Source organism: Triturus cristatus, chromosome 9 (assembly GCF_964204655.1).
Source record: "Triturus cristatus chromosome 9, aTriCri1.1, whole genome shotgun sequence".
Taxonomy (NCBI): domain Eukaryota; kingdom Metazoa; phylum Chordata; class Amphibia; order Caudata; family Salamandridae; genus Triturus; species Triturus cristatus.
Window position 1 is genome coordinate 383331018 of NC_140592.1, and position 24891 is coordinate 383355908.

Genomic DNA, 24891 nt, shown 5'->3' on the forward strand with positions numbered 1-24891 from the left:
ACTTAATCATAACTGGAACCTGGGGATCCCCACTAAGGGGCCGATTCCGATCCGGGTCGGAAAGCACTCCGACCGAGTCGGATCCGGAGTGTTTTCCGACCGAGCCGGACCCCTACAGTCCGACCAAGCGAGTACGATGCGCACGTATGCTGTCGGACTCGGTTCGGTCGGACTCCCTTAGAAGTCAATGGGAGCTAGTTGTACGACGCGTACATGCGCTCCCATTGACTACGTCTCGAACAAGTGCGCCCCCTACAGTGGGTACGCATCGGTGCCATCCGCGCCGTACATGCCTGTGTGGGGGAGTCCCATGTGTCTCCCCCTGTGTGCGAGTCGTACGGCTGCGGGTGTCGGGGGGGTCCGACGCGGACCCCCGAAGTCCGACTCCGGGAGCTTTTGCAAGCCGGACCCTCCGGCTCGCACAGGCTGGCTGACGCGTGCACCGTACTGGCTCGGTCGTGAATCGCATCCATTGCACGCCACGGTTAGCTTACGACCGAGACGTATGGAGCGGTTCGGACCCGGAAACGACTCGGTCGGTGATTTTCATGTAGCTCGCATCGTACTGGCTCGCTCTTACAGCTGTACGAGTCGGGCAGAAAAGACACGTACGGCTCGTAGTTTTTCCGGCCGGATCGCGTTCGGTGCCCTTCCGACCCGGATCGGAATCGGCCCCTAAATCTGTATTGGAATCCGGGGACCTCCACTGTATCATTACTGAAATCCAGAACATCAGCCAAAGTGTTTTCGATGATTTGAACTCAAAACAATACAAAAAAGATTTTGGGGAAGGTTGGAGCTTTGCTAAAGTCAATTGAGGCCACTCATCGTCCATACTATATTCTGTTAAATGCACTTGCACTGCTCCAATGAATCAATCTGAGGATACTAACTTAATTTTCGTCCTCCAATTTCAAATTCCTTCACATTTATAGAATGTTTTAACATTGTCAATTGTATATTTTGCTTCTTTATTTAATTAACTCTATTAATCTGTTAATTTTATTAAATTTTCTAAGCTGTCTCGGACCCCTTGAGTAGGGTCTGCTGGGCCCCAAGGGTCCCCAGACTACAGGTTAAGAACCACTGGGATACAGAATCCACGGAAACAGTTAATCCCTGTCATAGAGAGTACCCTGATAATTGAAACACTGTTTGAGAAGAAGTGTTAGGTTTGTGCTCTCTCCAAGATTGTTCTCATGCAGTCACACCTTGTAGTAGAAAACCTATGAAATAACCACACCCTACCATAAATATCACCTTGAAAGTCTTACTCTGACTCCTTTTGCAGTCTCACCATTTTATTTAGAACGTCTGCTACATGCATGCCCCGCTAAAGGGAAGACCCAAATAGAGTCACACAGTTGAATTCTAATGTAGAGACCAGAATCCCCAATAGAGTTGCAATTTGTTACAGAGAAGCCCCTGATACAGTCATCTCTTGCCATAAATAGTTCTCTGTTGCAGTAATACTGTTATATTCAGGTGTACAGAACATCCTGACTTTACCACACCTGATTAAATATGACTGTCTGATACAGTTTCGCCCTATTTCAGATAGAAGCATAACAGTGTATTCCTCTTTAACAAACTCCTGAAAGTCTTGCCATGTGAACAAGACACTTGATAATGCTCACACCCTGTACGATAAACCTTTACACCATCACAGACATGCCATATCACAAAGAATCCCAATACCATGTAAGATAGGCTTATAAGGAAGTCACACAATGAAAAAAGAAAACAAAACCTATGTCTCTTTTACAGAAGGTGACAGAGCAACTCAGTTACACTGTGATGTGATAATAAAGTATGTGCTACACCCGCAGTCTATTATAGGCACCTCTGCTGAAGTAGTGCTCGGATGCAGAGAAACTGTAAACGCAGTTATGCAATGCTATTGTGAATGCCTATACAGAAGAATCATTTACTATTGCACCTGCAACAATTTCAGCTTCATAGATAGATTGCTTGAAGCAGTACTGTCATGTTGCAAAAATCCTTCAATGCTCTCACTCTATTGTAAACCACTCAGTGAATCTATGTCATGAAATATTGGACTACCTGGAATCTGCTCTGCTCCATCAACCTAGGGACATGAAAAGTTCAACATGGCATGTGAGCACCCTAAACAAATTGCTGAATGAGATCCTGAAACTAGACTATGTTTATTCTGAGAAAATACGCCCTGCTACTTTGCTTTCTTACCCATTGGTTTCATTATAGGTGTCAGATTCTCCCAAAGGCGAAGAAGTCTTTGAAGGTTCTGGGTTTGAGGAAGAACTGGAAGGATCCGGATTTGAGGAAGGTGATGAGGATGAAGAAGAGAGTATTGTTTACTTCTTCCTTGAAGAGAGTACTGGATACATGCAACCAGCCTTGAACTTTCTATCAATCACTCACACCTTAATCGCTTTCCTCTGTATCATCGGTTACAACTGCTTAAAGGTGAGGTAGCAGCTACCTTATGCATGGGTACAATTTTACATGCGTACAGTTACCAAGACTTCATCATTGAATAGAAATGCTTAAATGTGAGTTGACAGGCGTACCACACATGTCGCCCTAGCTTGGTAAGAACTGTGGGAGGGTTATGTATCAAGAGATGCCAAGAGATCTTCCATAAGTCAATGAAGTTTAAGGAGAGTGGGTGAAGGTTGTTACCGATGTAGTGATGACTTGCTGAAAGTTTAGGGAAGTGGTATATATGTTCCCCATGTTTGGAGCTCTTCATGACCATTTTGGACGTGGAAGTCTCTTACCATGAATATGAGTTGTTCATGTATCTGCAGGATATGAGGTTGAAATGTGCTGAGATGTGTTCATGGTTGGATTGGGCCTCAGGGAAGAGTAGAGATTTTCAGTGGGCTGCTACAGTCTTGGGCAATTTTGTTGTTATAGGACCTAAAACTCTTGGATACAGTGACAGAAACTAAAGCATGAATACTGCTTTCTGACAGTTTCCTCAAAACGTACTTCGGAGACGAAGCCCACTCCCCAACACACATACACCTCTGCAGATGGTTGGATTCCTTTGCTATGTTGGCTTGTTGGAAAGTGTGACTAATAAACATTTTCCAGGGCTGCCTTGGTTCCTAGTCCACCCGCCAAACTCTTTCTGGAGTCTCTGAATGGTGGGTGGAAAATGCTCCATTTCCATGCCAAGGTCTCTTTCAAAAGTCTGAAATGGTGTATGTTAGTTACTGCCTGTACCAAAATTTGATTATAAAGTAAGTATGTATATTGTATTTCTACAGCACTAACCTAGCTACAAGGCAGCAGAGCACTGTAAATGGTCACAGAAAAGCTTAAAGTATGCATGTATTAGAGGAAGATGTGTTGTGGAATCATTGTGATGTAGTGTTCTTTAAAGAAGTGGGTCTTCAACTCTCTTTCCTAAATTGGAGCAGCTTTAGGGTGGTCCTGATGGATATGGGGATGTTGTCCTGGGTGCATAGATGGAAAAGATCTGTTGTCTTGTTTTTTCTTTTTTTCTCTTCTGAGTGTGCAGTCTGACGGTGTCCTGGCTGCAGGTGTGCTGATAACCACCAGAGATGGTGAGAGCGTGGGTGCTGGCTGTGATGACTTTGTAAAAGATGCAGCTAGTTTTGAAGATGGTGCACGCTGGCAAAGGGAGCCAATGGATTTCCATTAGAGTGGGGGTGATGTGATCATATGTCTTCAGGCCCTGGATGAAATGTGCTGCGGCATGTAGGATGCCTGTAAGGGGTGCTAGTGTGGAGTCTCGGAGGCCATGGAGTAGGGCTTTACCACCATATAGTTGGGAGAGTACAAGGGCTTGAACACAAATTCTGAAGTCACTTTCTGAAAAAAATGGTTTGACTTTCTTTTTTTTTTTTTTTTTTTGAAACCGTTTATTGCACGATGAAAAAGTTACAGGCATGGGCCTACAACCATCCGGCCGGCCGCTAGAGTAGCAAAAGGCATATAACATACATACAGTGAGAGTCTCTTGGCGGAGCAGATTGGCAAATCAGGTGATATCAATAGCGTAGGCCGCATAACTCCTAGCCCACAATACGGTTTCCTTTTGTCAAACAGAACAACACAAAAAAAAAAACCACACCCGCAAGGCAACCCGCGATCCAAGTGACAGTACATGCTCCGTAAATGGGGGATCCTAACCAGCAGCAAAACTCTGAAGAGGGGAATGGGAGTATAGCAGGGACTGGGGAGCCACGTGCCCACGGCTGAGGGAGGGGGTCGGCTAAGGAGATGGGGCTGGCGAGGCTGCCGGTAGGAGTGGCGGCTCACAAATACCCCCACGGTAGGCGTTCCAGGGGCCCCAGATTTTCACCCACGCCCCAGGCTTACCCCTCGCCACATACACTACATTTTCACGAAACATACACCAATCCATATGTTCTTTCCAGGCCAACACCGCCGGGGGCCTCTGGGATCCCCACAATTGGGCAATGTCACGCTTCGCTATCATGTATCCCAGAGTCACCCACCGCGTCTGCGGGACCGAATAATCATTTGGTTCCCACACATTCAGCAAGCATCTCCTCGCTTCAGGCAGCAGTGCAACACGCGTAACCACACGCAAAACCTCATGCACACCACGCCAGAATCGCTCCACTTTCGGGCACTCCCACAGTATATGCATGAAAGTTGCCAAAGCACCACAGCCGCGCTTACACAATCCGTCACCAGCAAAGCCCATACGTAGAAGCCTCGGCCCCGTGACGTAAACCCGGTGAAGGATCTTAAGCTGGACGAAACGAAGGCGAGCCGGGATGGCCACCTCCTTCGGAGAGGCCACCGCGGAGATCCAATCCTCGTCGTCCAGCTCCAGCCCATCGGCAACCCAGGCCTCGCGGAGGCCAGTCAGCAGGCACGATCTGTCATTGATCAGTTTTTTATATATAAGGGAGATCGTGCTGTCTGGCACATGGCCATCCAGCACCCTGTCCTCCAGGGGGGAAGACTCCGGAATGGACGCAACATCCGGGAAGACGGAGGCCAGCGCGTGGCGGACTTGTAAGTATCGAAAGTACTCACTGCCTTGCAGCTGAAACTCCGTCTGCAGCATCTCAAAAGTCTTGAAACCCCCCCTCGTCCAGAGATCTCCCACCGTGCTGATTCCGATCGTGTCCCACTTCTCGAAGCCCTTCGATGTCCACAGGGAGCCCAACCTCTCAGACGCATATAGCGGTGACGCCCGGGTCAAACGGTCCTTCCACCCCATAGCTGCATTAGCCGCGTGCCATACACGCACCATGACACGCGTCGGTCCCGTCAGACGGGAGTCGGGCGTGCCAGAATAGAGCGCTCGATTGTAATCGCCACCGGGCAGGAGCATCCTGTCCATTTCAAATGCCGGGTTCAAGGCGGGCCCGTAAAGGCCATGATTGATTGCAGCTAGCTGGGAGGCCCAGTAATACCGTTTAATGTCCGGGAGGGCGACCCCCCCATCGTACCACGGGAGCGTCAATTTGGCCAGAGCAATACGCGGCCTCCCGTCCCAGAACAGGCGCCGCTGCAGGCCCTCCACCTCGCGGAAGTAGCGCGCTGGTACCAAGTCCATAGTGTTCTGGAGGGCGTACAGAAAGCGCGGCAAGGACATCATCTTAAACAAGGCCGCTCGGCCAAGTGGCGAGAGCGGAAGACGCCGCCAACGCGCGACATCCTCTCGCAAGCGCTGGAGGGGGGGCATCAAGTTCCGCTCATAGCGGGCCTCCGGGTCTAGAGTGATATATATACCCAGGTACCGGAACCCCTGGGAGGCAATCTGGATCGGGCAGTCATGCGGTAGGGCCGGAGCCTCCCCGGAAAGCACATATACGCAGGATTTCGCCCAGTTGATGACAAGGCCTGAGTTACGCCCGAAGGAGCGCAAAACATCAACCAGGACTATCAGCGATTTGCGCGGGGAGGCGAGATACAAAAGGATATCATCGGCGTAGAGGGACACGCGGTCCTCATACTCAGGGGTCCAGCGGAGACCACGGATAGAAGGGTGCCACCGTAGCCACTCCGCCAAGGGCTCCAAGGCCAGTGCAAACAGGAGCGGCGACAAGGGGCAACCCTGGCGCGTGCCCCGCCCCAACTCGAATGGGGCCGAGACTCGCCCATTCACCACCACCTGCGCCAATGGGCCCGAATACAGCAATTTGACCCAGCTAATGAACCCCGGGCCAAATCCGAATTTCGCCAGCATCGCCCAGATGTATGGCCATTCAAGCGTGTCAAACGCCATGGTGGCGTCTAAGGATGCCAAGATGGCCGGCTCCCGCACAAACGGGACACGCGCGAGCACCCCGTGCAAGCGTCGCAGATTAAGAGCCGTGTTGCGATGGGGTATAAATCCAGATTGGTCTTGGTGGACCAAGTCGCCCACCACACCGACCAACCGGTTGGCCAACACCTTGGCGAGGATTTTAGGTTCCGCGTTCAAGAGCGAAATTGGCCTGTAGGATGTGACCCGCTCACGGGGTCTCCCCTCCTTGTGTATCACCACAATCGTGGCCAGACGCTGGTCCGGCGGGAGGGAACCCTGCGAGTGGGCCGCCAGGAACATCGCGCGCAGGTGGGGCGCTAGTACATCCGGGCGTAGCTTGTAAAGCTCGATGGGGAGACCATTAGGGCCCATGGCCTTGCCGGACGCGACCGAGCGAATAGCCAGGGCAATTTCGTCCGAGGTGGGAGGAGCGTCCAGCGAATTCCTGTCCTCCACCGAAAGGGAGGGCAGCGCTATGTCCCGAAGCAGGGAATGGGAATCTTCCTCCGAACAGGGGGAAACCGGGGAGTACACCTCGCGGAAGTAATCCGCGAAGCAGGAGACGATGGCTTCCGGCTCGGTGACACGCGTACCATCCATCCTCTCAATCAAAGGAACCACACGACTCGCTCTCTCCCTCTTATCCAACCACGCAATCAATTTACCCGCCTTATCGCCCACATCATACAATCGTCCCTGTTGCTCTCTACTGAGGCCCCTGGCCGCCTCCGTGACGAGGGCCCTATAGGCCGCCTGCTTGAGGTGCAAAACATGCAACTTGGCATCCGTTACCCCGCTCCCCAGGTCACCCTCCAGTTCCACAATCTCGGCCTCCACCCGGGTCACCTCCTCCCGCTCACGCCTCCGGGCATGGGAGATAAAGGAGAGGGCCTCCCCTCTGAGGACTACCTTAAAGGCCTCCCACAGGGAGATGGCCGAAGGGACAGACCCCACATTCTCGTCAAAATAGCGCTGTAAGGATTTAATCAAGTCGGCACGAATAGTGGGGTCTCGTAAGTACCATGCATTGATTGGGGCCACCCTGCCCTCCCCCCTCGGGAAGACATCAAAATGTAACAGTAATGGGGAGTGATCCGAAATACCCCGCGCCAGATGGCACACCTCTCCTACCCTCCCAGCGTGGGCTGCCGGGACCAGGATGTAGTCAAGTCGCGAGAGGCTACCATGGGCGCCCGAGTGGAAAGTGTATTGCAGCTGCGTAGGGTGCTTTAGTCGCCAGCAATCCACCAGGCCCAGTGTGTCTAAAAGGCCGGACAGCCACGCCTGTGCCCGGGGGAGGTCCCTAGGGGGGTGACGATCCATAGACCCAGAAACTACCGCATTGAAGTCCCCCCCAACCACCAGCAGGCCACCCGGGAGGTCCAGGAGGAGGCGCCCCAGGTCCGCGAATGTAGTAGCTTGTAACCCAGGCGGGACGTACACTGACATGAAAACAATCACTCTACCCTCCATTCTACCCACCAGGACAGTGTAACGTCCCCTCTCGTCATGGCGCACCTCATCAATCTCCAGCGGAAGCGAGTTCTTGATCATGATACCCACCCCCCGCGACCCCGAAGTGAAGCCCGAGTGGGCCACCAAACGATAGCCCCGCCGATTCATGGCATGGAAGGAGTTACCTATAAGGTGTGTCTCCTGCAAGAAGACAACATCTGGCGATATACGTTTCAGGAACTGCAGGACCACACCACGCTTAATCCGATCCCCCAGGCCGTTAACATTCCAGGACAACACAGCCAAGTCCCTACCCCCCATCATACGTAGAAGCAATCAGTCGTCCCCCACAGAGCATTTCGAGAACAGCAATACAGTAAAGGGTTTGCCTTGCGGTGCAAACAAACAACACACCCCCCCGCCCCCCCATCCCAGCAGAACTCCCCCCTCCCTGCACCCCTGCATGAGCCCAGTCAGCCCCCCCAAAGTGCAGTGTGCCTGTCGCCCCATAGAGAAAGACTAACTAGTACCCCAGAGGAGGAGGGAAGCCCCCAACAGGCCCCGTACGACCTCCATAGGAGGGGAACATACACGATCGAGAAATGGTAAAGAAGTATTGTCCCGAGCAGGGCCTATTATTCACCCCTTAATTCTGATCCGGCAGGCCCTCTCCACCGCCCGCACCCCCCCCACCCCCCCGGCCCCGATCATCAGGCAGAGTGTCCAACCAGTCCCCAGCCGCCTCGGGGCGTTCAAAGAAGTGCGTGCGACCTTCCACCTCCACCCTTAGCTTAGCTGGAAAGAGCATTGAGTACTTTAGGTTCAGGTCCCGCAGGCGACGTTTAACACCGAGAAAACTGAGTCTCTGCTTTTGGACCGCCGGAGTAAAGTCTGGGTAGAAACGCACATCCATGTTGTCAAGCTTGACCGGTCCCTGTTGCCTGGAGGTCTGCAGGATAGCGTCCCTGTCCCGAAAATTAAAAATCCGGGCAATGAGAGGCCGCGGCGGGGCACCGGCCTTCGGCCTGCCCCCAGGGACCCGGTGAGCACGCTCAACCGCAAAAAGCTTACTCAGGCCCCGGGGCTGCAGATGGGTAAGGATTAGATCTTCCACAAAAAGGTCGGCGGCCTCCGCCTCTCGTCCCTCCGGCACCCCCACAATACGAACATTATTCCTCCTGGCCCGACCCTCGGAATCCTCCAGTCGCCGGTCCATCAGGGCGCTCGCCTGGCCAAGCCGGCGCACCTCCTTTTGGAGGGCCGCCACATCTGTCTCGAGGCCCGTTGTGGTGTGGGTCAGGGAATCGACCCGGTCATTAGTCTTAGAGAGGTCGGCCCTCACCAGGCTCACATCCACAAGGACCGAGTCTATTTTTTGCGCTAGGGTGTCGAAGCGCTGGTCCACCGAGGCCTTCATCTCCGCGATGGCGCCCATGACGTCCCGGAGGGTCAGGTCCACCGGCTGGGCAGGTGTCTCCGTCAGGCCCGCCGGGGACGTGCGCGATGTCTCCGGAGATCCCTTCTGGAGAGTGTAGCGGTCCATACTGTTGGATTGGTGCGCCGGGCCACGGCGGGTCGTCTTCACCTTCGCCCGGTCGCCATCTTGTTTGGTGGACATGCTTGCTTTCCCACCGTCGTGCCAATCTCCTCAAAAGGGCCGATAGACCCGTTCACGGGGTCCGGGGGGGGGAGGGCGGCCACCGCACCGCAGGATGATCCACAGCAGGCGGGTCAGCCGGGCACCTGGACAAGACCACACCACCGCACCCCGCTTCGCGACCCTACCTCGCTGGAGGCGAGGAGGGAGCAAAAGTGAAAGTGAAAGCGCGGGGTACGCGAGTCGCCCAGCCGTGCCCGCCGCTGTTGTTCACTTTGTCCCCGGATCGCCCCACTACTCCAATCCGGGGGGCCGGCACGGGGAAGGCCGCAACCTTCGATCGGCGCTCCCGCCGGTGTTCGGGGTCCGATTCGAACACGGAAAACGGGTGGCGCCTCAGCTCGGGTTCACCGACACAGTCCCCTCAAAAAGGACAGGATATAGCCAGGATTAATTCAGGAGGTCGCAGAGGTCCTCGGGAGCCTTGCACCTACGCGGCCATCTTGGTTGCGCGCTAGGCTCCTCCCCGGTTTGACTTTCTTTAGAAGAGAGGGTTGATACCAGGTAGCCTTTGTTTTGTTGGCAATGTGTTCCTTGAGCTGGAGGTTGGTGTCCAGGGTGAATCCAAGTGATTTGCCGTTCATGAGAGTTGGGGTTTGAAAACGTCAAGGTTCGCCTCTTTGAGGCAGGTTTGTACTGTAACTATTTTGTTGTTCTTGGCAAATAATAGCAATTTTGTCTAATTTGGATTGAGCTTCAGGTAGGCACTGGACATTCTGATCTGGTTGATGTGCAAGCAGTGTTTTCGGCATTGGATGTCTGAAGCAGAGGAGAATTTCAACTAGAGTTATGTAGCATCGGCATATTGGTGAATCTTGATGCTGTTATCTGTAAGAGCTGCAAGTGGCTCCATGTAAACGTTGACGATGACAGGAGACAGTACGGAACCCTGAGGAACTCCACATGTGATATAGATCTTTTGTGACCTGGAGATGCCCATGTAAACACACTGGTGTCAGTTGGAAAGTTTAAGAATAGTTTAGAGGATGGGGGAAGAGGGGAATGAGGGCCGTTTCAAGGCACTTCTTGTTGTTAGAGCCGAATGTAGACGCTGAGAGAGCACCGAGGATGATTTTTCATGTGCCTTGATGTCTTGCAGATATCTCTGGAGGTCAGCACTTACACTGCAGAGTGTAAGTTTAAAAGCACAACTCTTGTTGAGTTAGTTCCTGTTCTCTAGGGACAAAGGCATTTGTTGCTGATGATGAGATATGTTGCTCAAGTCAGGGGAGGTGACTGGAAGGTTCTTATACTGATATATGTCTTTCCTACTATATTGTGCAGGTCCCTTTGGTAATCTTCAAAAGAGAAAAGGAACTGGCTCGGAAACTCGAGTTTGATGGTGTTTACATCACAGAACAGCCTGAAGATGATGACATCAAAGGCCAGTGGGACCGCCTGGTTCTGAACACTCCGTAAGTAAAGCACTGTGCTGTGCAGTACCCTCTGGACTCTAGGGCAAGGTATTAAATCACAGTCGATATCTTATCTCAGGGCTCAGACATGTGTTTAAACATATCCAAAAAATGCAAAATATTGCCACGAGCAGCCCAGCCTGGCCCAAATAAATGAAGTTGGTTTTGCATTCCTCACTGCTATGGCAAGATAAACTCATACTCTAGGAGGAAATTGCCACTTGCAGTCTTGGCTTAAGAGCACATTATTTTATTTCTTGTCAGACACATATCATGTATGGAACCTATTTACTATTTAGGATGCCATTATAGTCTGTAATTATTTGCATGCGCTCCCTCCGCTTTAAGTAGAGACTCTAATAAATGTGAAGCTCACATATTGAGCTATTTTATAAGTTAGTTGTTGGGTTACGATAAGTTAAATCTTATTTTCTCTTCAGATAATCCAGACCTTAGGCAGAGGTTGTCATTTCACAGCACAAATAAAAATAGAAATACCATTTTCTAAAGGTGTGTGGCCTTTCCCTCATTCACCCACAACATCCTTTCATTAGCTTGTGCACACTCCATCCTGACCCCAGGAATAGAGATCTTAGGTTGTCCGCTACCTCAGTGCCAAACCTGTCTAATATCTCGTTTTCCTTTTGAAGATCCTTCCCAAGCAACTACTGGGACAAATTTGTGAAGAGGAAGGTACGTCTTTTACTCTACTTGATTCTCTCTTTAATGCATGCTGTTAGAAAATAACATTTCATTCAATCTTCAATTTCTTATGAGAAGGGTTCCATGTGTCTGCTTGGATATGATGTTGTTCAGCTCAATCACAGTCCATAAAGCTTGACTGGATATGCCAAGTCGGGAACCTCTTAAATGTATGTCTGCACCTATTTGTTTATGTAGAAACATTTGATCCAAAGTTCTTTGGTTTTACCATTATCGAAATTGAAGTTTGGCATTTTATGTCCAACCCGCTTAAAAGCATTAACATGACCTGTTCTTTTTTCTTGCTGTATAGGTGCTAGAGAAATATGGAGATATTTATGGTAGAGAGAGAATTGCAGAACTCCTGGGCATGGATCTTGCCAGCTTGGAAATCAGCTCCCAGACGGAGAAGAAACCAGAACCCGATAAATCCATGCTTTCATGGTAAGAAATGGGTAGAGAAAAAGGTGAAGTGAGCGGGGAAGAGGGGCATCTAGGGACTATCAATAGCTATTTGTAGTGGAGTCAGAGGTGGATGCAGTACTTGCTGAATGTCTATTGTGCAAGCCCTTTCTAATGGGTCAGATAGCCATATAGGATGAGTCTTTGAGACAAATGTTATTTCTGATGGAAACTTTCCTCCAGCAATTTTCCCATTCAAAGCAAGGTTGCGCAGTGCAATTGTATATTGGCTCTGTACCACCCTGGACATGATGGAGCAGAGACGCATATAAGCGACAATCCTGCACACTGACTTCAGCTAGTTTCTCTCTGCGCCTTCTTAATCAGATCTGGAGCTGCTCCGCAAACTCCAGACCATCCAGAACACCGCGGCCAGACTCGTCCTCTGCATCCCATGACATAAACACAAACCTGCAAGACCTCCTCTGGCTCCCTGTCGAGAAGAGAGTAACCTTCAAGCTACTTACCCGCGCCTACAAATCCTTTCACAACACCGGACCCCAATACCTCAACAAAAAAGTCTTCTTCCACGTACCCACGAGAGACCTCGTATCTGCCGACCTCGCCCTCGCCGAAACCCTGCGCATCCGCAGAGCCAGAGCTGGTGAAAGAGCATTCTCCTGTATCGCGGCAAAGACCTGGAACGAGCACCTTATCGACATCAGATGCTCTCCCACTCTGCACACCTTCAGGAATAGCCTCAAGACCTGGCTCTTTGGCTGACTATCAGCTGCACCCCCCACCCCCCCAGCGCATTGAGACCCTCACGGGTGAGTGGCACGCTTCACAATTCCCTGATTGATTGATTGAGCTCTGTTTCCAGTGTTGTCAGACTTCGGACAACTTCGAAACTCAATTCAGTGTGCTGGGGAATAAAAGTCCCTCTCAAAGACAAGTTTCAAATCATGCCGTGCCTGTAGAAAGCAAACGTTGGTCACAGACGTGCATGAGGTGTGTTTCTGGTATTTGGGCTTGTGACACTTCTCAGAGGCATGCAACAAATGTGCCCTCATGCACCTGCAGAAGATCCAGGACCAAAAATCCAAGCTGTACATCACCGAACGGAAGAAGTCATGGCCCTCATGTAAGTCCCACTCCAAGTTCCAGGTGCAAATTCAGTCTCACCTGTACGGCTGTTTTCATGAGAGGTCAGCTTCTTGGGTAAGATCCTCTAGTAAGTCAAAATCGAAGTCCATATGTAAACACAAAAAAAGTGGAGTGGGACTCGACCCTGTGCTGCCACTCTGTATCCAAAGAGAAGATGCGAGAGCCTCACAATGTCGTTCAGAAGTGGAGTCTATTTCCCAACTGATTTCATTGTATCCCGAATTTATCAGAAAATCGGCAACACGAGAGGAGACAGAAGCCTTCAAAGAGGCCATGCTTCATATTTTTGGCACAATTCCCACAGGCCAATCCATCCTTGGTGCCATCTGACCACTTGGATCTGATCCAAGCCCTATACTGATATGGTGCAGACGTCCACTGCGGCTCCAATACCTGTGCTGGGCCCTTCCTCATTGACCCCGGTATGCTTGTACTGACGCCGTCAGTGGAGTAAGAGGATCTGCTGTGATTCCAAATATTTGCCACTGAACTGTCTTCAGCCCAATCTCAACTGATTTCGCACTACGAGATTACAAAATCACAACTGGTAGTCATTCAACCCGATGGTAAACCAGGCCGGACGAGCTAGCAGAGGCTCCATTATCTTTATGGCTTTCACTCTAAACTCTGTACACCCCAAGATGTAGATAATTATGCTGGGAAGAGGAGTGGGTTCCCTTTACATGGACTTAGAAGAGGCCAATTCAATTAGCTTGATACTTCTCTAGCATTGGATCTTTGATAGATTCACATGGTTGAATTATCCACGTCATCAGACTTGGAATCCCTGGTAACAATGTTAACATAGCGGGGTACATTTACACTCCGTTACACTTAACATTTCCATCTTATCTACATCATTGTAAATGGTCCAAATTCCAGCTAGAGGCTAGCAACCTCAGCTGATTCCCTGCCAGAAGCTTCCAACTGCTAAATTTTCTGCAGTACATTCAGTGTCAGGAATCTTTTGGAGAGCCCTTTCTGAAAACAAAATACATCTTTTTCTCTCTTTAAATCTTTGTTTCAGCGTGCCACAGAAGAAATCTGTTTAAGGCATGCAGGCTTATGGGAAAAATATGATTTTTATGGATGACACACATTCAAAGTGTTTGTATTGCTGCCACCCCAGTTACAAGCTCAAGGATTGTAATATATGTAAGGCTCTTTTTCAACTAAAATTTTAAACGACTGACAGAGAAGACTATCAGACTATTTTAGAAGGGAAGAAGGTCGGTACCTTACCTAAACACACGGGAAAGCCTACCAAGCCGTAATCAGAGGCTTCTGGACACAAGACTTCCAAGTAAGCACTGGGACCTTTGATTTTACCTCTAAGGATCAGACTCGTGGTAAGCTGCTGTCTCCTGCTTCCAAGCAGAAAAGGGATGAGAAGCCTAAACATCATTCACAAAAGACACAAAGTATAGTCACCTTTGAGTATAAGGTACCTATGAAGAGATCTAAGATTATCACTGAATCTGGCCACAGTTTACACGCCCTAATAGATGTATTCTGAGGCCTTGACACCTCTCCTGATACCAGTCTAGTTTCAGCCCTAGGCCCTGCCACTGAGGAAAGTGCCTCCTTTGTGATGGTGGCCAAATTTCTTGGTCTACACCTCCCCACCTTATATGTCAAAGCCAATGATCTGACAGAGGTGCTTCAGCCACAAACCAATACTGATTACCTATTGCCCTTTAATGAGGCCCTAATCAACACACTCTTAGGGGCCTAGGCCAAACCTTGCTCTGGTCCCTTCCTTTTTTGTCAAATAGCACAGTGTCATCGACTGGTCCCCAGCGACGAAACTTTTTGACCCTGCACCCTTCCCCTGAGAGCTTTGTGGTACAGGCTTTCACCAGTCAAACAAACCTGAATGTCTTCCTGACTACTTCCCTTGATAAGGAGCCCAAGAGAGTGGAAGCCTTAGGGAAGAGAGTATTTGCTTCCACACGTTGGCCCTCTGGTCAGTTAATGCAAGTTGCCTTTTAGCCGCTGTTGCGCTTGGTCCTTTCCCCTGAATTTTTTCGCTTTCATGGGAAGCAACATTTTATGTGAATGCATGTTAAACGCAAATGTTAAATGCTGTGCAATGTTGTACGCGCCTTTATCTCCCCCATGGTAGAGAAATGTATAGGCCATGTGTGGTGTGAGATGCCATAGGACGTGCTGTGCAATGGCGTGCGCAGACTGACTTTCAGTATTTACACATGTCACTTTTAAAATGGACGCCATTGCTGAGTGCTTGTGCCTGTCTGCAGAAGCTGGGTTGCCAGTCTAGAAACCTAGCAGACGGGGTGCTGGACACCTCCCCCTAGGCCAGTTTGAGCCAGTTTCCCCAGACGCTTCTAGAAGCTTCTGGCACTGTCTGGTAGGTGGGGTGAGGGGCATATAAAAAGCGGAGCTGGGCTGCCATGTGCTCAGTCAGAGCGTGGACCTGAGAGAGAGGGGACCTGCTGCCGGGGTGTACCGCACATGGGCCTGTGTGCTGGCCCCTGAGCCTATTTGCACCCTTCTGCTGTCCACAGGGCCAGGGAGAGCCATAGTTGGGGCACTACTGGACCAGGGGAACCTCTGCCCGAGTATAGGCGGTTTGAGCTAGGAGGAGACTACACTACTGTGGCTGACTGAGCTGAGGCTCTGCTGTCCCCAAGATACCTGAGTAATCCTGCCTGCCTATCTGACCTTGCCCAGTGGGAGGGGAACCAGGGAGACCAACTCCTGAGTGCCTGCTGCTCTGCTGACTAGCGCCTGAGGAAGAAGAGCGCTACACTGGACTGGCCTGCGCTCCCTGCCTGCACCCTAGCGCCTCGTGGGACCCAGACCGCATGCCCTGCGCAAGGTGAGCGCTATATTTGGTGGGTGCTACGCTGGATTGACTGTATCCTGCCTGCTCTCCTACCCTAGCGCCTGTGAGCACTGCCCCAGCCGAGGATTCCTGCAGGTATTGTGAAGCGCTGGGCTCCTACACCTGCTGTCATATCAAGCGCTATTCCTGTGTCACGCTGGGAAGCCTAAGACCCTGCCAGAGGTTTCCAGCACCATGTCAGCACGCGGCTGTGTGCCCAGGACCCGTGGATAACCTAAATGATAAGCGCTGTGCCTGAAGAAGCACTGAGGCGGAAGGGAGGCGCTGTGTCCATAGAGCCGCAGGTTTGAAAACACCGCGGGAGCCTACCCCGCCTGTATGCCGAAAAGTGGGTGCCCACCCCACGTGGGTGCAGTTGCGCGGGTGTCTACCTCGCAGTTGTTGGCGTTTGAAGGCGGGAGCCTACCCCGCACTTCTTACCTGCCCGGAGATCACCGCCGCGACCAAGCCGCAACGAGGAGAACGGCCTGTATTGTTCTGCCGCGGGAGCCCACCCCGCACTGCAGAGCTGCCCTGAATCACCGCAGCGGCCCGGGAGGCTCAGGAGTCCCGCGTGGGCTTCCCCCGTGACGTGACGGGAGCCGCGCTGGGATTGGCGCTGGCTCGAGCACCACCAGGAAGTCCCGCCCTGCCCCGGGAAGGGAGTCAGGCGTCCTGGAGCCTGATTGTGGGCGGAAGCAGAAAGTGAGGGCGTTTGGCGCTGGAGGGCTCCACACCTAAGTCCGGTGGTGTAGCCGGAGGAGCAGGGGCCCGATTGAAGCCTCGCGGGCCCCTCGGGGCCCACAAAGATCCAAGGAGCAGAGTCCCTGCCCCGGGTGGAAGTCCGGTGAGGCGCTGCTGCCACTGACGGGGCTACCATGCACTGAGGAGAGCCCTGCGATCTCAGCAAGGAAGGAGACGGAGCCCGGAGCAGAACAAGGAGAGTCCCGGTGAGTGTGGGGCTCTAGCGGCAACGTGGGTGCCAAGGGGGCCCAGGCCTACTGTGGTGGGGGGGTGTTGGGGCACACTACCGGTGCCCGCCCCCGGTGACTGTGCTGACTGTACTTTACTCAGTTGCCCCGCCGGACAGTGAGTTCTGCGACGGTGGGCAGACCTTGCTTCCAAGTCCCAGAGAGGGACTCCAACTTCACCAGTACTCTGTGTGGGGCTCCTAATTGTACAGCGCCGCCGCAGTTGGGGGCATTCTGTATGTCCGCGCCCCGAAGGAGGGGGCGCCAAGGTGAGCTAGTGACCCTTCATTATTGCCACGAAGGGGGCAACTTGGATGATTAGAGTCCCAGAGTAGGGGGCTCCCAGGCGCAGTAGTGCCAGAGGTTACTCTGCAAGATTGGGGCAATTATCTCAGGTGGGACTACGTGTGCACCCCTGTTATGTGTTTATGCCTTATGGTTATATATCTCATGCCTATTTTGATACCACGTGCATATGAGGGGGCCTGATGAGAGCACCTAGTATGATTATGCCAAGTTGTGCCTCTGCCCCATGATAATGCCTCCATGCTCCCAGGTCACTGTATAATGCTTTTACCCTTATTGCAAGGTGGCGAAGGTTACGCATAATGTACTTAGGCCTCATGGACCTATGCTGTTGGTGTTCTGCCTCATGAGTTCTGCCTAATGTTTATGCCCACAGGTTCATGTTCCAGAATAATGCCTTTATGCCTACTACTGGATGCCTACTATGTTTGTGCCCACAGGTGGAGGCCTAATGTTGTCCCCTTACAGCTTTCCTGCCTCAGGGGTTATTCATATCGTTCATGCATATGGTGATGCCATGATGTTTCATTGCAGGTGTTCCGGCCTAATGCCTAGTGTTACGCCCTGATGTGTTTTAATTGCAGGAATTGAAGCTGATGGACTTATTGTCATTTTCTTTGTATGTCGCAATGGTTCTGGCAGGGGCCCGATTGGCCCTGCCATGTATATCCTCTCCCCTGTAAATATTGACCTGGCGCCGATTGACGCAGTATAGAGATTACTGAAATCACCTTGTGTTTCCACAATACAAAAGTTATTCTTACACAATCTTGTGTAGCGTCTCTTTTTGGAGTGTGCCTTGTGTGTCGCCTGTGTGTACTGCGTGGATACTTTGCACATTTCCTCTGGAGTTTGGCCCACCTGTTCTGCACCACGCTACCCCATGTCTAACAGCCGCTATTCCAATGCTCTTTGTGATTCTGTAGCCCACGCCCGTCCAGATGCTATGACAGACCTTTGTCCTGTACTGACTCCATCCATACAGGATGGCAGTGACGCAGCTAAAATTACAATCTGTTGTGGCCTGGATACCAGAGATTCCATTGGGCAAACCATTGGCATTAGCGTTGCTAACCATTGCCCCACCTGGTTGAGATGCACTGGTTTCTCCGGCAATGTTAAGTCATCTCTTATGGACATGACCTTTGATGGGACTCACCTTTTTGGGGATAGAGCAGACTCTGCTGTGGAGTGTTTCAAAGAAAGCAGGGCCAGAGTTTGCTCCATGGGCTTGTCTGCTCCACCACACCAACCGCATCTGCCTTTTCAATCTTTTCTCTGCTCTGGCAGGAGTACCATACACAGAGAGCCACTACAGCCTGAGCAAAGTTTGCAGCCGTTTCCTGGCTGAGGCTCTGGACCACACATGCCAAGCCTCTTTGGCATGCCTTTAGTTGAGCATAGCAACCCGGTTGGAGGCAGGCTTCAATTAATTTCACCGGGCTGGCAGGCCATATCATCGGACAGGTGGATCCTCCACATTGTCTGAACGGGGCACGCTTTACCCTTGCTGGCTGCTGCATTGCACTTTCTACCTTTCTCAGAACGACTGATAAAGGACTACCTGTTCAACAGGAAGTGCAAGCCTTTTCGGCCAAAGGGGCTATCGAGAGGGTGCCTCTGTGAGAAGTGGGTTGTGACTTACTCCCACTACTTCCTGCTGCCAAAGAAGGATGAGGCCTTCGTCCTCATTTAGACCTGCTTCCTTTCAACACGTTCCTATGGAAGGACAAGTTCAAGATGCTCAGTGTGGCCCAGGACTTCTCTGATCTCAACCCCGGATGGTATCTTTAGACCTGCGAGATGCTTATTTTCATATATCCATCCTGCAAGCCCTCAGGCACTATCTGCGGTTCTGGAGCATTTTTAGTTTGCTGAGCTCATCTTTGGTCTCACCAGCTCCCCTGAGGTGTTCAAGAAAGTGATGGTAGCAATGGCAGTACATCTTCGGAGGTCAGGGATTCCAGTCTTCCACTTCCTCAACAACTGGCTGCTGAAAGCAGGTTCATACCAGGCAGTCATCACCCACCTTCAGACTACGACAACCTGCTATCATCCTTGGTGTTCACTTTCAACATGCCGAAGTCACGTCCCTTTCAACTGAACCATTCTGGACCCAGTCTGGTTTTGTGATTTTATGTCTTTCTCCCGTAAAGGACAGTCTAAGACATTCAGACTATGATCCCAGTCTTTCAGCCTCTGCCCTGGATTTCAGTGAGTTCGACTCTGAGGCTTTTGGAACTGATGGCCTCCTGCTGTTCCAGCAAGCCAGGTGGCATATGCATGCTCTATAGAGGGATCTGAAGTCTCAGTGGGCCCTCTCTGACCATATCCAGATGTCAGAGGAGACTGCCTGCACCGGTGGCTGCTTGACCAACAGTAGCAGACCCCACTCCCTACACCTACACAAAGCTGACACTGGTGACCCATGCCTCTCTCTTGGGCTGGGGTGGCGACCTGTGAGAGGCTGAGATAAGAGCCTCATAGCAACCTTCTGCAGCTGTGGGCCATCGGATTGGTGTTAAAAGACTTCCTGCCATCCATCAAGGGAAAACTGATGCAAGTGCTCACAGATAAAAAACAGGATGGGTGGTATCATGGGCCCTGTGCAAAAGAGATGCTATGCCCCTGGAAATAGCTGAACCACCATAGGATATTTCTGATGGTGAACCATCTGGTGGGATCTTTAAATCTGAGCCACGGGCAAGCATTGAACTAATTTAATAACAAAGTGAGAAAGCGATACTTGGGTTCAGAGGGGAAGGGATAATGTGCGATCACACCAAGACACATTAGGGGCACATAGAGTTGCATAGAAGTAATAGTAGCGACACAGCCTGACAATAGGTCTGTTCTATGTATTTTGTTTTCTGCATTAGTGAAAGTGGAACAAAAAACAGGAACAAGAACGGTTGGACATAAAAGATTTTATCGAACCAGTAAAAGTCCCAAGAAATTAAGTAAAAGTCCCAAGAAACAAGGTACTTTTTTACACAGCCAGACCTAGGGAAATTATGTGCCATGAAATATAGAGCTAACATGTGAGGGGTCTTCCTTATGAATAAACAATGAGGGGTTGAGTGTTTGTTAAATTTAGGGGGGAGGGTTAAACCCACATACAGCTGGTTAGTAAAAGGGGCAATCGCGAATACTTCTGCCCAATGTCGAAAAGGGCGTACCATTGCTTGTAGAGATCGTAGAGATCATAGACATTGCCAACAAATCATGAGACAGAGGATGTTTCAGAATTGTTGTGATAAATTCAAAATGTATAAATCTGTTTACTGATTATATACATTTATTTTACTTAGGGGAGAAAAAAGTAATTGACACAAGACAGAGACAGAAACATTGTGTCTTGATAAAGATGGTATGATTAATTTGAAGCCATCGAAACGCGTCGACGCTGTTGAATGCACAATCTAAGGACTGACACAAACGGGTTGAATACTGATTGGATCAATGTATTAACTGGAGTGTTTTTTTAGTCCAATTTGATGTGTACCTGTATTTGACAAGAGCTGTGTCTTGCATTTGTGTTTATCTCTATTATGCTGGTCATAATTGTAAATTGTTGATAAATTAATTTCCCCGTGATTGATATGTACTGTATGCTTTTTTAACAAAGGAAGAATTTGTTTTATTGTGTTGTAATTGTGAAGCTTCATGCGGTTTTAATTTTTGTGTTTGGAATGTGAATTTGAAAACATTTTTTTATAATAAAATACTTTTATAACGTATTGGATATTGCATTCAATATTCTAATGTATTGTCAACTACTGTATTCAAACATTTGAACTGCTTGGTCAAGGGAATTTTTCTTGCTTTGGTTATAAGTACCTAATTTCCCTTGAGTTCTTTAAGGGGTCCCTCTCTGTTTTTTACCGTGATCTTTCAAGACCAGTGTGGATGAATTCAGCCATCAACGTCTAGCGGATCACAAGTGGCACGTAGACTCGGAGGTGGTGCAAGGTCTCCTCCACACATGGGAGAAACTTGGCTCTATATCTTTGCCACAACTGAGAAAGCAGAATGTCAGCAGTTCTGCACATTGGAGCTCCCAAGTTGTCTCTTTCAGTGATGTGTTCCGTCTACTATGGGACTCAGAACTCCTGTATGCCTTTCTGCCGATACCTCTTCTGCACCGAGTGGGCATGAGCATCCATCCTCCGACCAGGCTGCCTCTCCGGGAGACTCTGTTGCAGAAGTATGGCAGGGTCCTGCACCCCAATCTGTGCACACACCACTTTCATGCATGAAGATTGAGTGGCGACAGTTTTACTTGGGAGGTGGATGATATCATTTTGGCAGCCAGGTGCCCCTTAACACAAATTGTGTGTGCCTGCTGTTGGGATAAATGTGTGGTTTGGTACAGTATACAACAAATAGACCCCTTCCAGGCAAGGGTATTAGATGTTTTCCAGTCAGTTCTCTCCCTCGCCCAGCAAGGCTTTGTGTTGGGCATGGCTAAAGGGTATCTTTTGGCTCTTTCAGCATTTTTATGATTGCCGGATCAACCCTCATTGTTTTCAGACACCTCTTATGATGCCTTTTTTAAAACGACTCCAACATCTGTTTCCTCATTCTCTTTGTCATGCCGCAGAGGGTACTAACACATTTGATGTGAATTCCCTTTGAGCTGTTGCATAGCTGTCCATTGCGGCTTCTCATCCTAGTTCCCATAACATCAGCATGGCAGGTGAGTGAACTCCAAGCTCTCTGTGTCAACTCGCTGTATGCCACCTTCTTCCTGTAAACTCGGCATCCTTTTTCCCAAAAGTAGTTCCCCATTGGTCAAGGCATAACCTTACGAGAGTTCTATGCTCTGCCTCATCCCTCTTAAGGAGGAGGAGAGACTCCATCTTCCCTACCCCAAAAGAGCACTGAGCTTTTACGGTTAGAAGTCTCTATCAGAAGAACATAGTACTTACAATCCATAACGCTCTTTCTGGTAGAGACTTTATCTATCTAGAGATTCTCCAGTATTGGGGTGTCTTTCATAGATTCACATGCTTGAATATTCCCCGTCGTCGAAGTGGGAGTCACACGGTACATAACAAAGCAATGTAGTAATAACATAAGCCTATTAGGCCTACAGGAAAGAAAAAACCATAGAGTTTTCATGGATAGACAACTTGTCACCTTTATAACATATCACTGTCGTTATGTTCTAGGTCAAATCCAGCCAATCAGGTGTCCGCACCCTCTAAAACCCTCTCCCCAGAGACTCAGGCTCTCAGATTTTCTACCGCACGTCATGTGAAGGGAGTCTCCCTGAGCTTGCTCAGTTTTTTTCATCTCATATTTCACAGATTGAGTCTAGGATGTCTTCAACCAAGAAATCCCTCTTCAGACCTTGTGGGAGCTGTGGTAAACTGAGACTTCATTCTGAATATCCTCACAAAAAATGTATTTATTGTTTGTATCCTGAACATTTGGTTAAGGACTGTAAAATCTGTAGAACCTTCTCACAGAAAACTTTGAAGGACAGAGAGGGGCGTCTCCTTCTGTGGCTACAGAAGCTGAAGACTTCAGAAAATCCTGTTTCTGATGTGGAGAGTGTGTCTTCTATCCAAACTGCTCCCTCTTTCAAGAAGTCTTCTGACTCTCAAAAAGTTTCTCCTCGTCCAAAAATGGTGAAGAAACAGCATGGAGAACCTTCAACTTCAAGAGGGATGATTTCCCCCCACAGGAGTCTCTCTGTTTCCCTGACGCCCCCGAGATCTGATTCTCAGGCGTCTAAGACTCCAGCTGCGCAGTTTTTACCTCAAAAACTGCCTCTCTCGTCGACGAGTTCATCAAGCCTTCCTCCGTCGACGAGAGCTGCCGTCGTCGCACCTACATCGACGACCTCGGCATCTATGTCTCTGAAGACGGCAATGATCATGTCGTCGGCGTCTTCACCGTCGACGCTGGTATCTGTGAAGGTGAGACCCATCTCGTCGACGCTGCCTTTAACTTCGTCGTCGACGAGTATCAAGCATAAGAAAAAGCAGACATCGTCGACGAGTGCTCTGTCGTCGAAGGGTGCTTCGTCGTCGAGAGCTGCTTCGTCGTCGACGGTGGCTTCGTCGTCGACGGTGGCTTCGTCGTCGACGGTGGCTTTGTCGTCGACGGTGGCTTCGTCGTCGACGGCGGCTTCGTCGTCGACGGTGGCTTCGTCGTCGACGGTAGTCCAACGGCGAGTTTCAGCACCGGCAACGACGGCTACAGCTCCAATTCTGGCTTTGCTACCATTGGACACATCAACCTCTCTACTCCAATGTCGACAATCGTCTCTGGAGACCCTCATGCCACTCAAACCACCTGTGCAACCTCCTGAGCTGCTGTTTTCATCTGACAATGATGAATATGAGGATGACAGATTTCGGCCTGCTCGCAGTCCTTCCGAGCTCTTGATTAAATGTCAGGACACTGATGATGATGATGAGGAGGATTTGCGACAAGAGGATCTCTCGTCTTATGACACGCATCCGGTTCCGCAACCTTCCATGGCACAATTGCCTTTAAGCCTGATTTCCAATTTGCAGTATATGCTTGATGATTATAATCGCCGTTTTCCACGGTCTGGGCATACCACTCCAACACCACAGACACCTCAACAATCTGTGTTTCATACGGAACCAGTAGTCACACTGACGCCAGTGACTCGTGAACAATCTCTTGGGGTTCCTCTTTTCACGCTTGAGGATGTTTTCGAGGACCAGGATGATGACGCTGACAAGGAGGAGGGTGAGCTGGACGATGCTTCCCTCCTTTCTGACTGGGACAACTATCAGATCCAAACACCTTCTCCCGGTGATCCCGCTCCTTTGGATTCTCCCCCAGTTGACATTGGTGGTTTCCATTTGCTCATGGAGAGAGCAGCTACAAGATTTCACCTCCCTATGACGACTAGAGAGGAAGATTGTTTTTTATATGACTTTAAGGACCAACCTCAAAAGCAGGTCCGCTGCATTCCAATCATTGATTTCATATGGCAAGAGGGCCTTAAAATAATGCAAACCCCTAACTCGATTCCAGCCATCCTTCCTAGGATCGACAAGAAATACAAGGCTCCTCCAAATTCTCCTGCCTGTTTGACTTCGCAAACGAAGCCTGATTCTATCATCACTCAGGCAGCCCAACGCCGATCCAGAAATCCTTCATCGCCTGTGTCGGCACCTCCAGATCGCGAAGGTCGCAGACTGGATGGTATAGGGAAAATTTTTTCCACTATGGCGGCGGCGACGGTACGCGCCGCCAATTCTTTGGCGATCTTAGGCCGCTCCGATCGCCAAATGTGGTCGGACATTTCATCTTTGATCAATCTTATTCCCGAATCATCCAGACCAGAGGCTTTGAAGATTCTCCAAAAGGGAGAAAGAATTTCTTCGGAGATTATAGATTGCGCCATCGATGTGTCCTCTTCTGGCTTCCGTCTTTTGGCGGGCGCTGCAGTCCTCAGGCGTCAGGGCTGGTTACGGGCCACGTCCTTTCGTCAAGAGGTGCAAACGAAGATCCTGGACATGCCTTACGACGGCGAATCCCTTTTCGGCCAACATATAGATGATGCCCTTCAAGCAATCAAAAAGGACACTGACACAGCTCGTGCTCTAGGGTCTTTACAATTCAAAAAACAGCCATTTCGAGGCGCAAGAGGTCGTGGTTCCTCTTCTTCCTTTCGAGGCAATTCCAACCAGTACAGGCAAGGACAAGCCCGCTACTCCTCGCAGAACCAACAA

At 50.2% G+C, this 24891-nt stretch overlaps 1 protein-coding gene across 5 annotated transcripts in view; it reads left to right on the forward strand.

Annotated features, from left to right (window-relative positions):
- RYR1 (ryanodine receptor 1) overlaps positions 1-24891 on the forward strand; it is a 1245571-nt gene that overhangs the window by 1165973 nt on the left and 54707 nt on the right. For all 5 annotated transcript variants that reach the window (XM_085625233.1, XM_085625235.1, XM_085625236.1 and 2 more), the window contains 4 exons: positions 2227-2448; positions 10641-10771; positions 11422-11464; positions 11787-11917. In XM_085625233.1, the coding sequence (XP_085481359.1) occupies positions 2227-2448; positions 10641-10771; positions 11422-11464; positions 11787-11917 (527 nt within the window). The remainder of the gene's footprint in view (positions 1-2226; positions 2449-10640; positions 10772-11421; positions 11465-11786; positions 11918-24891) is intronic.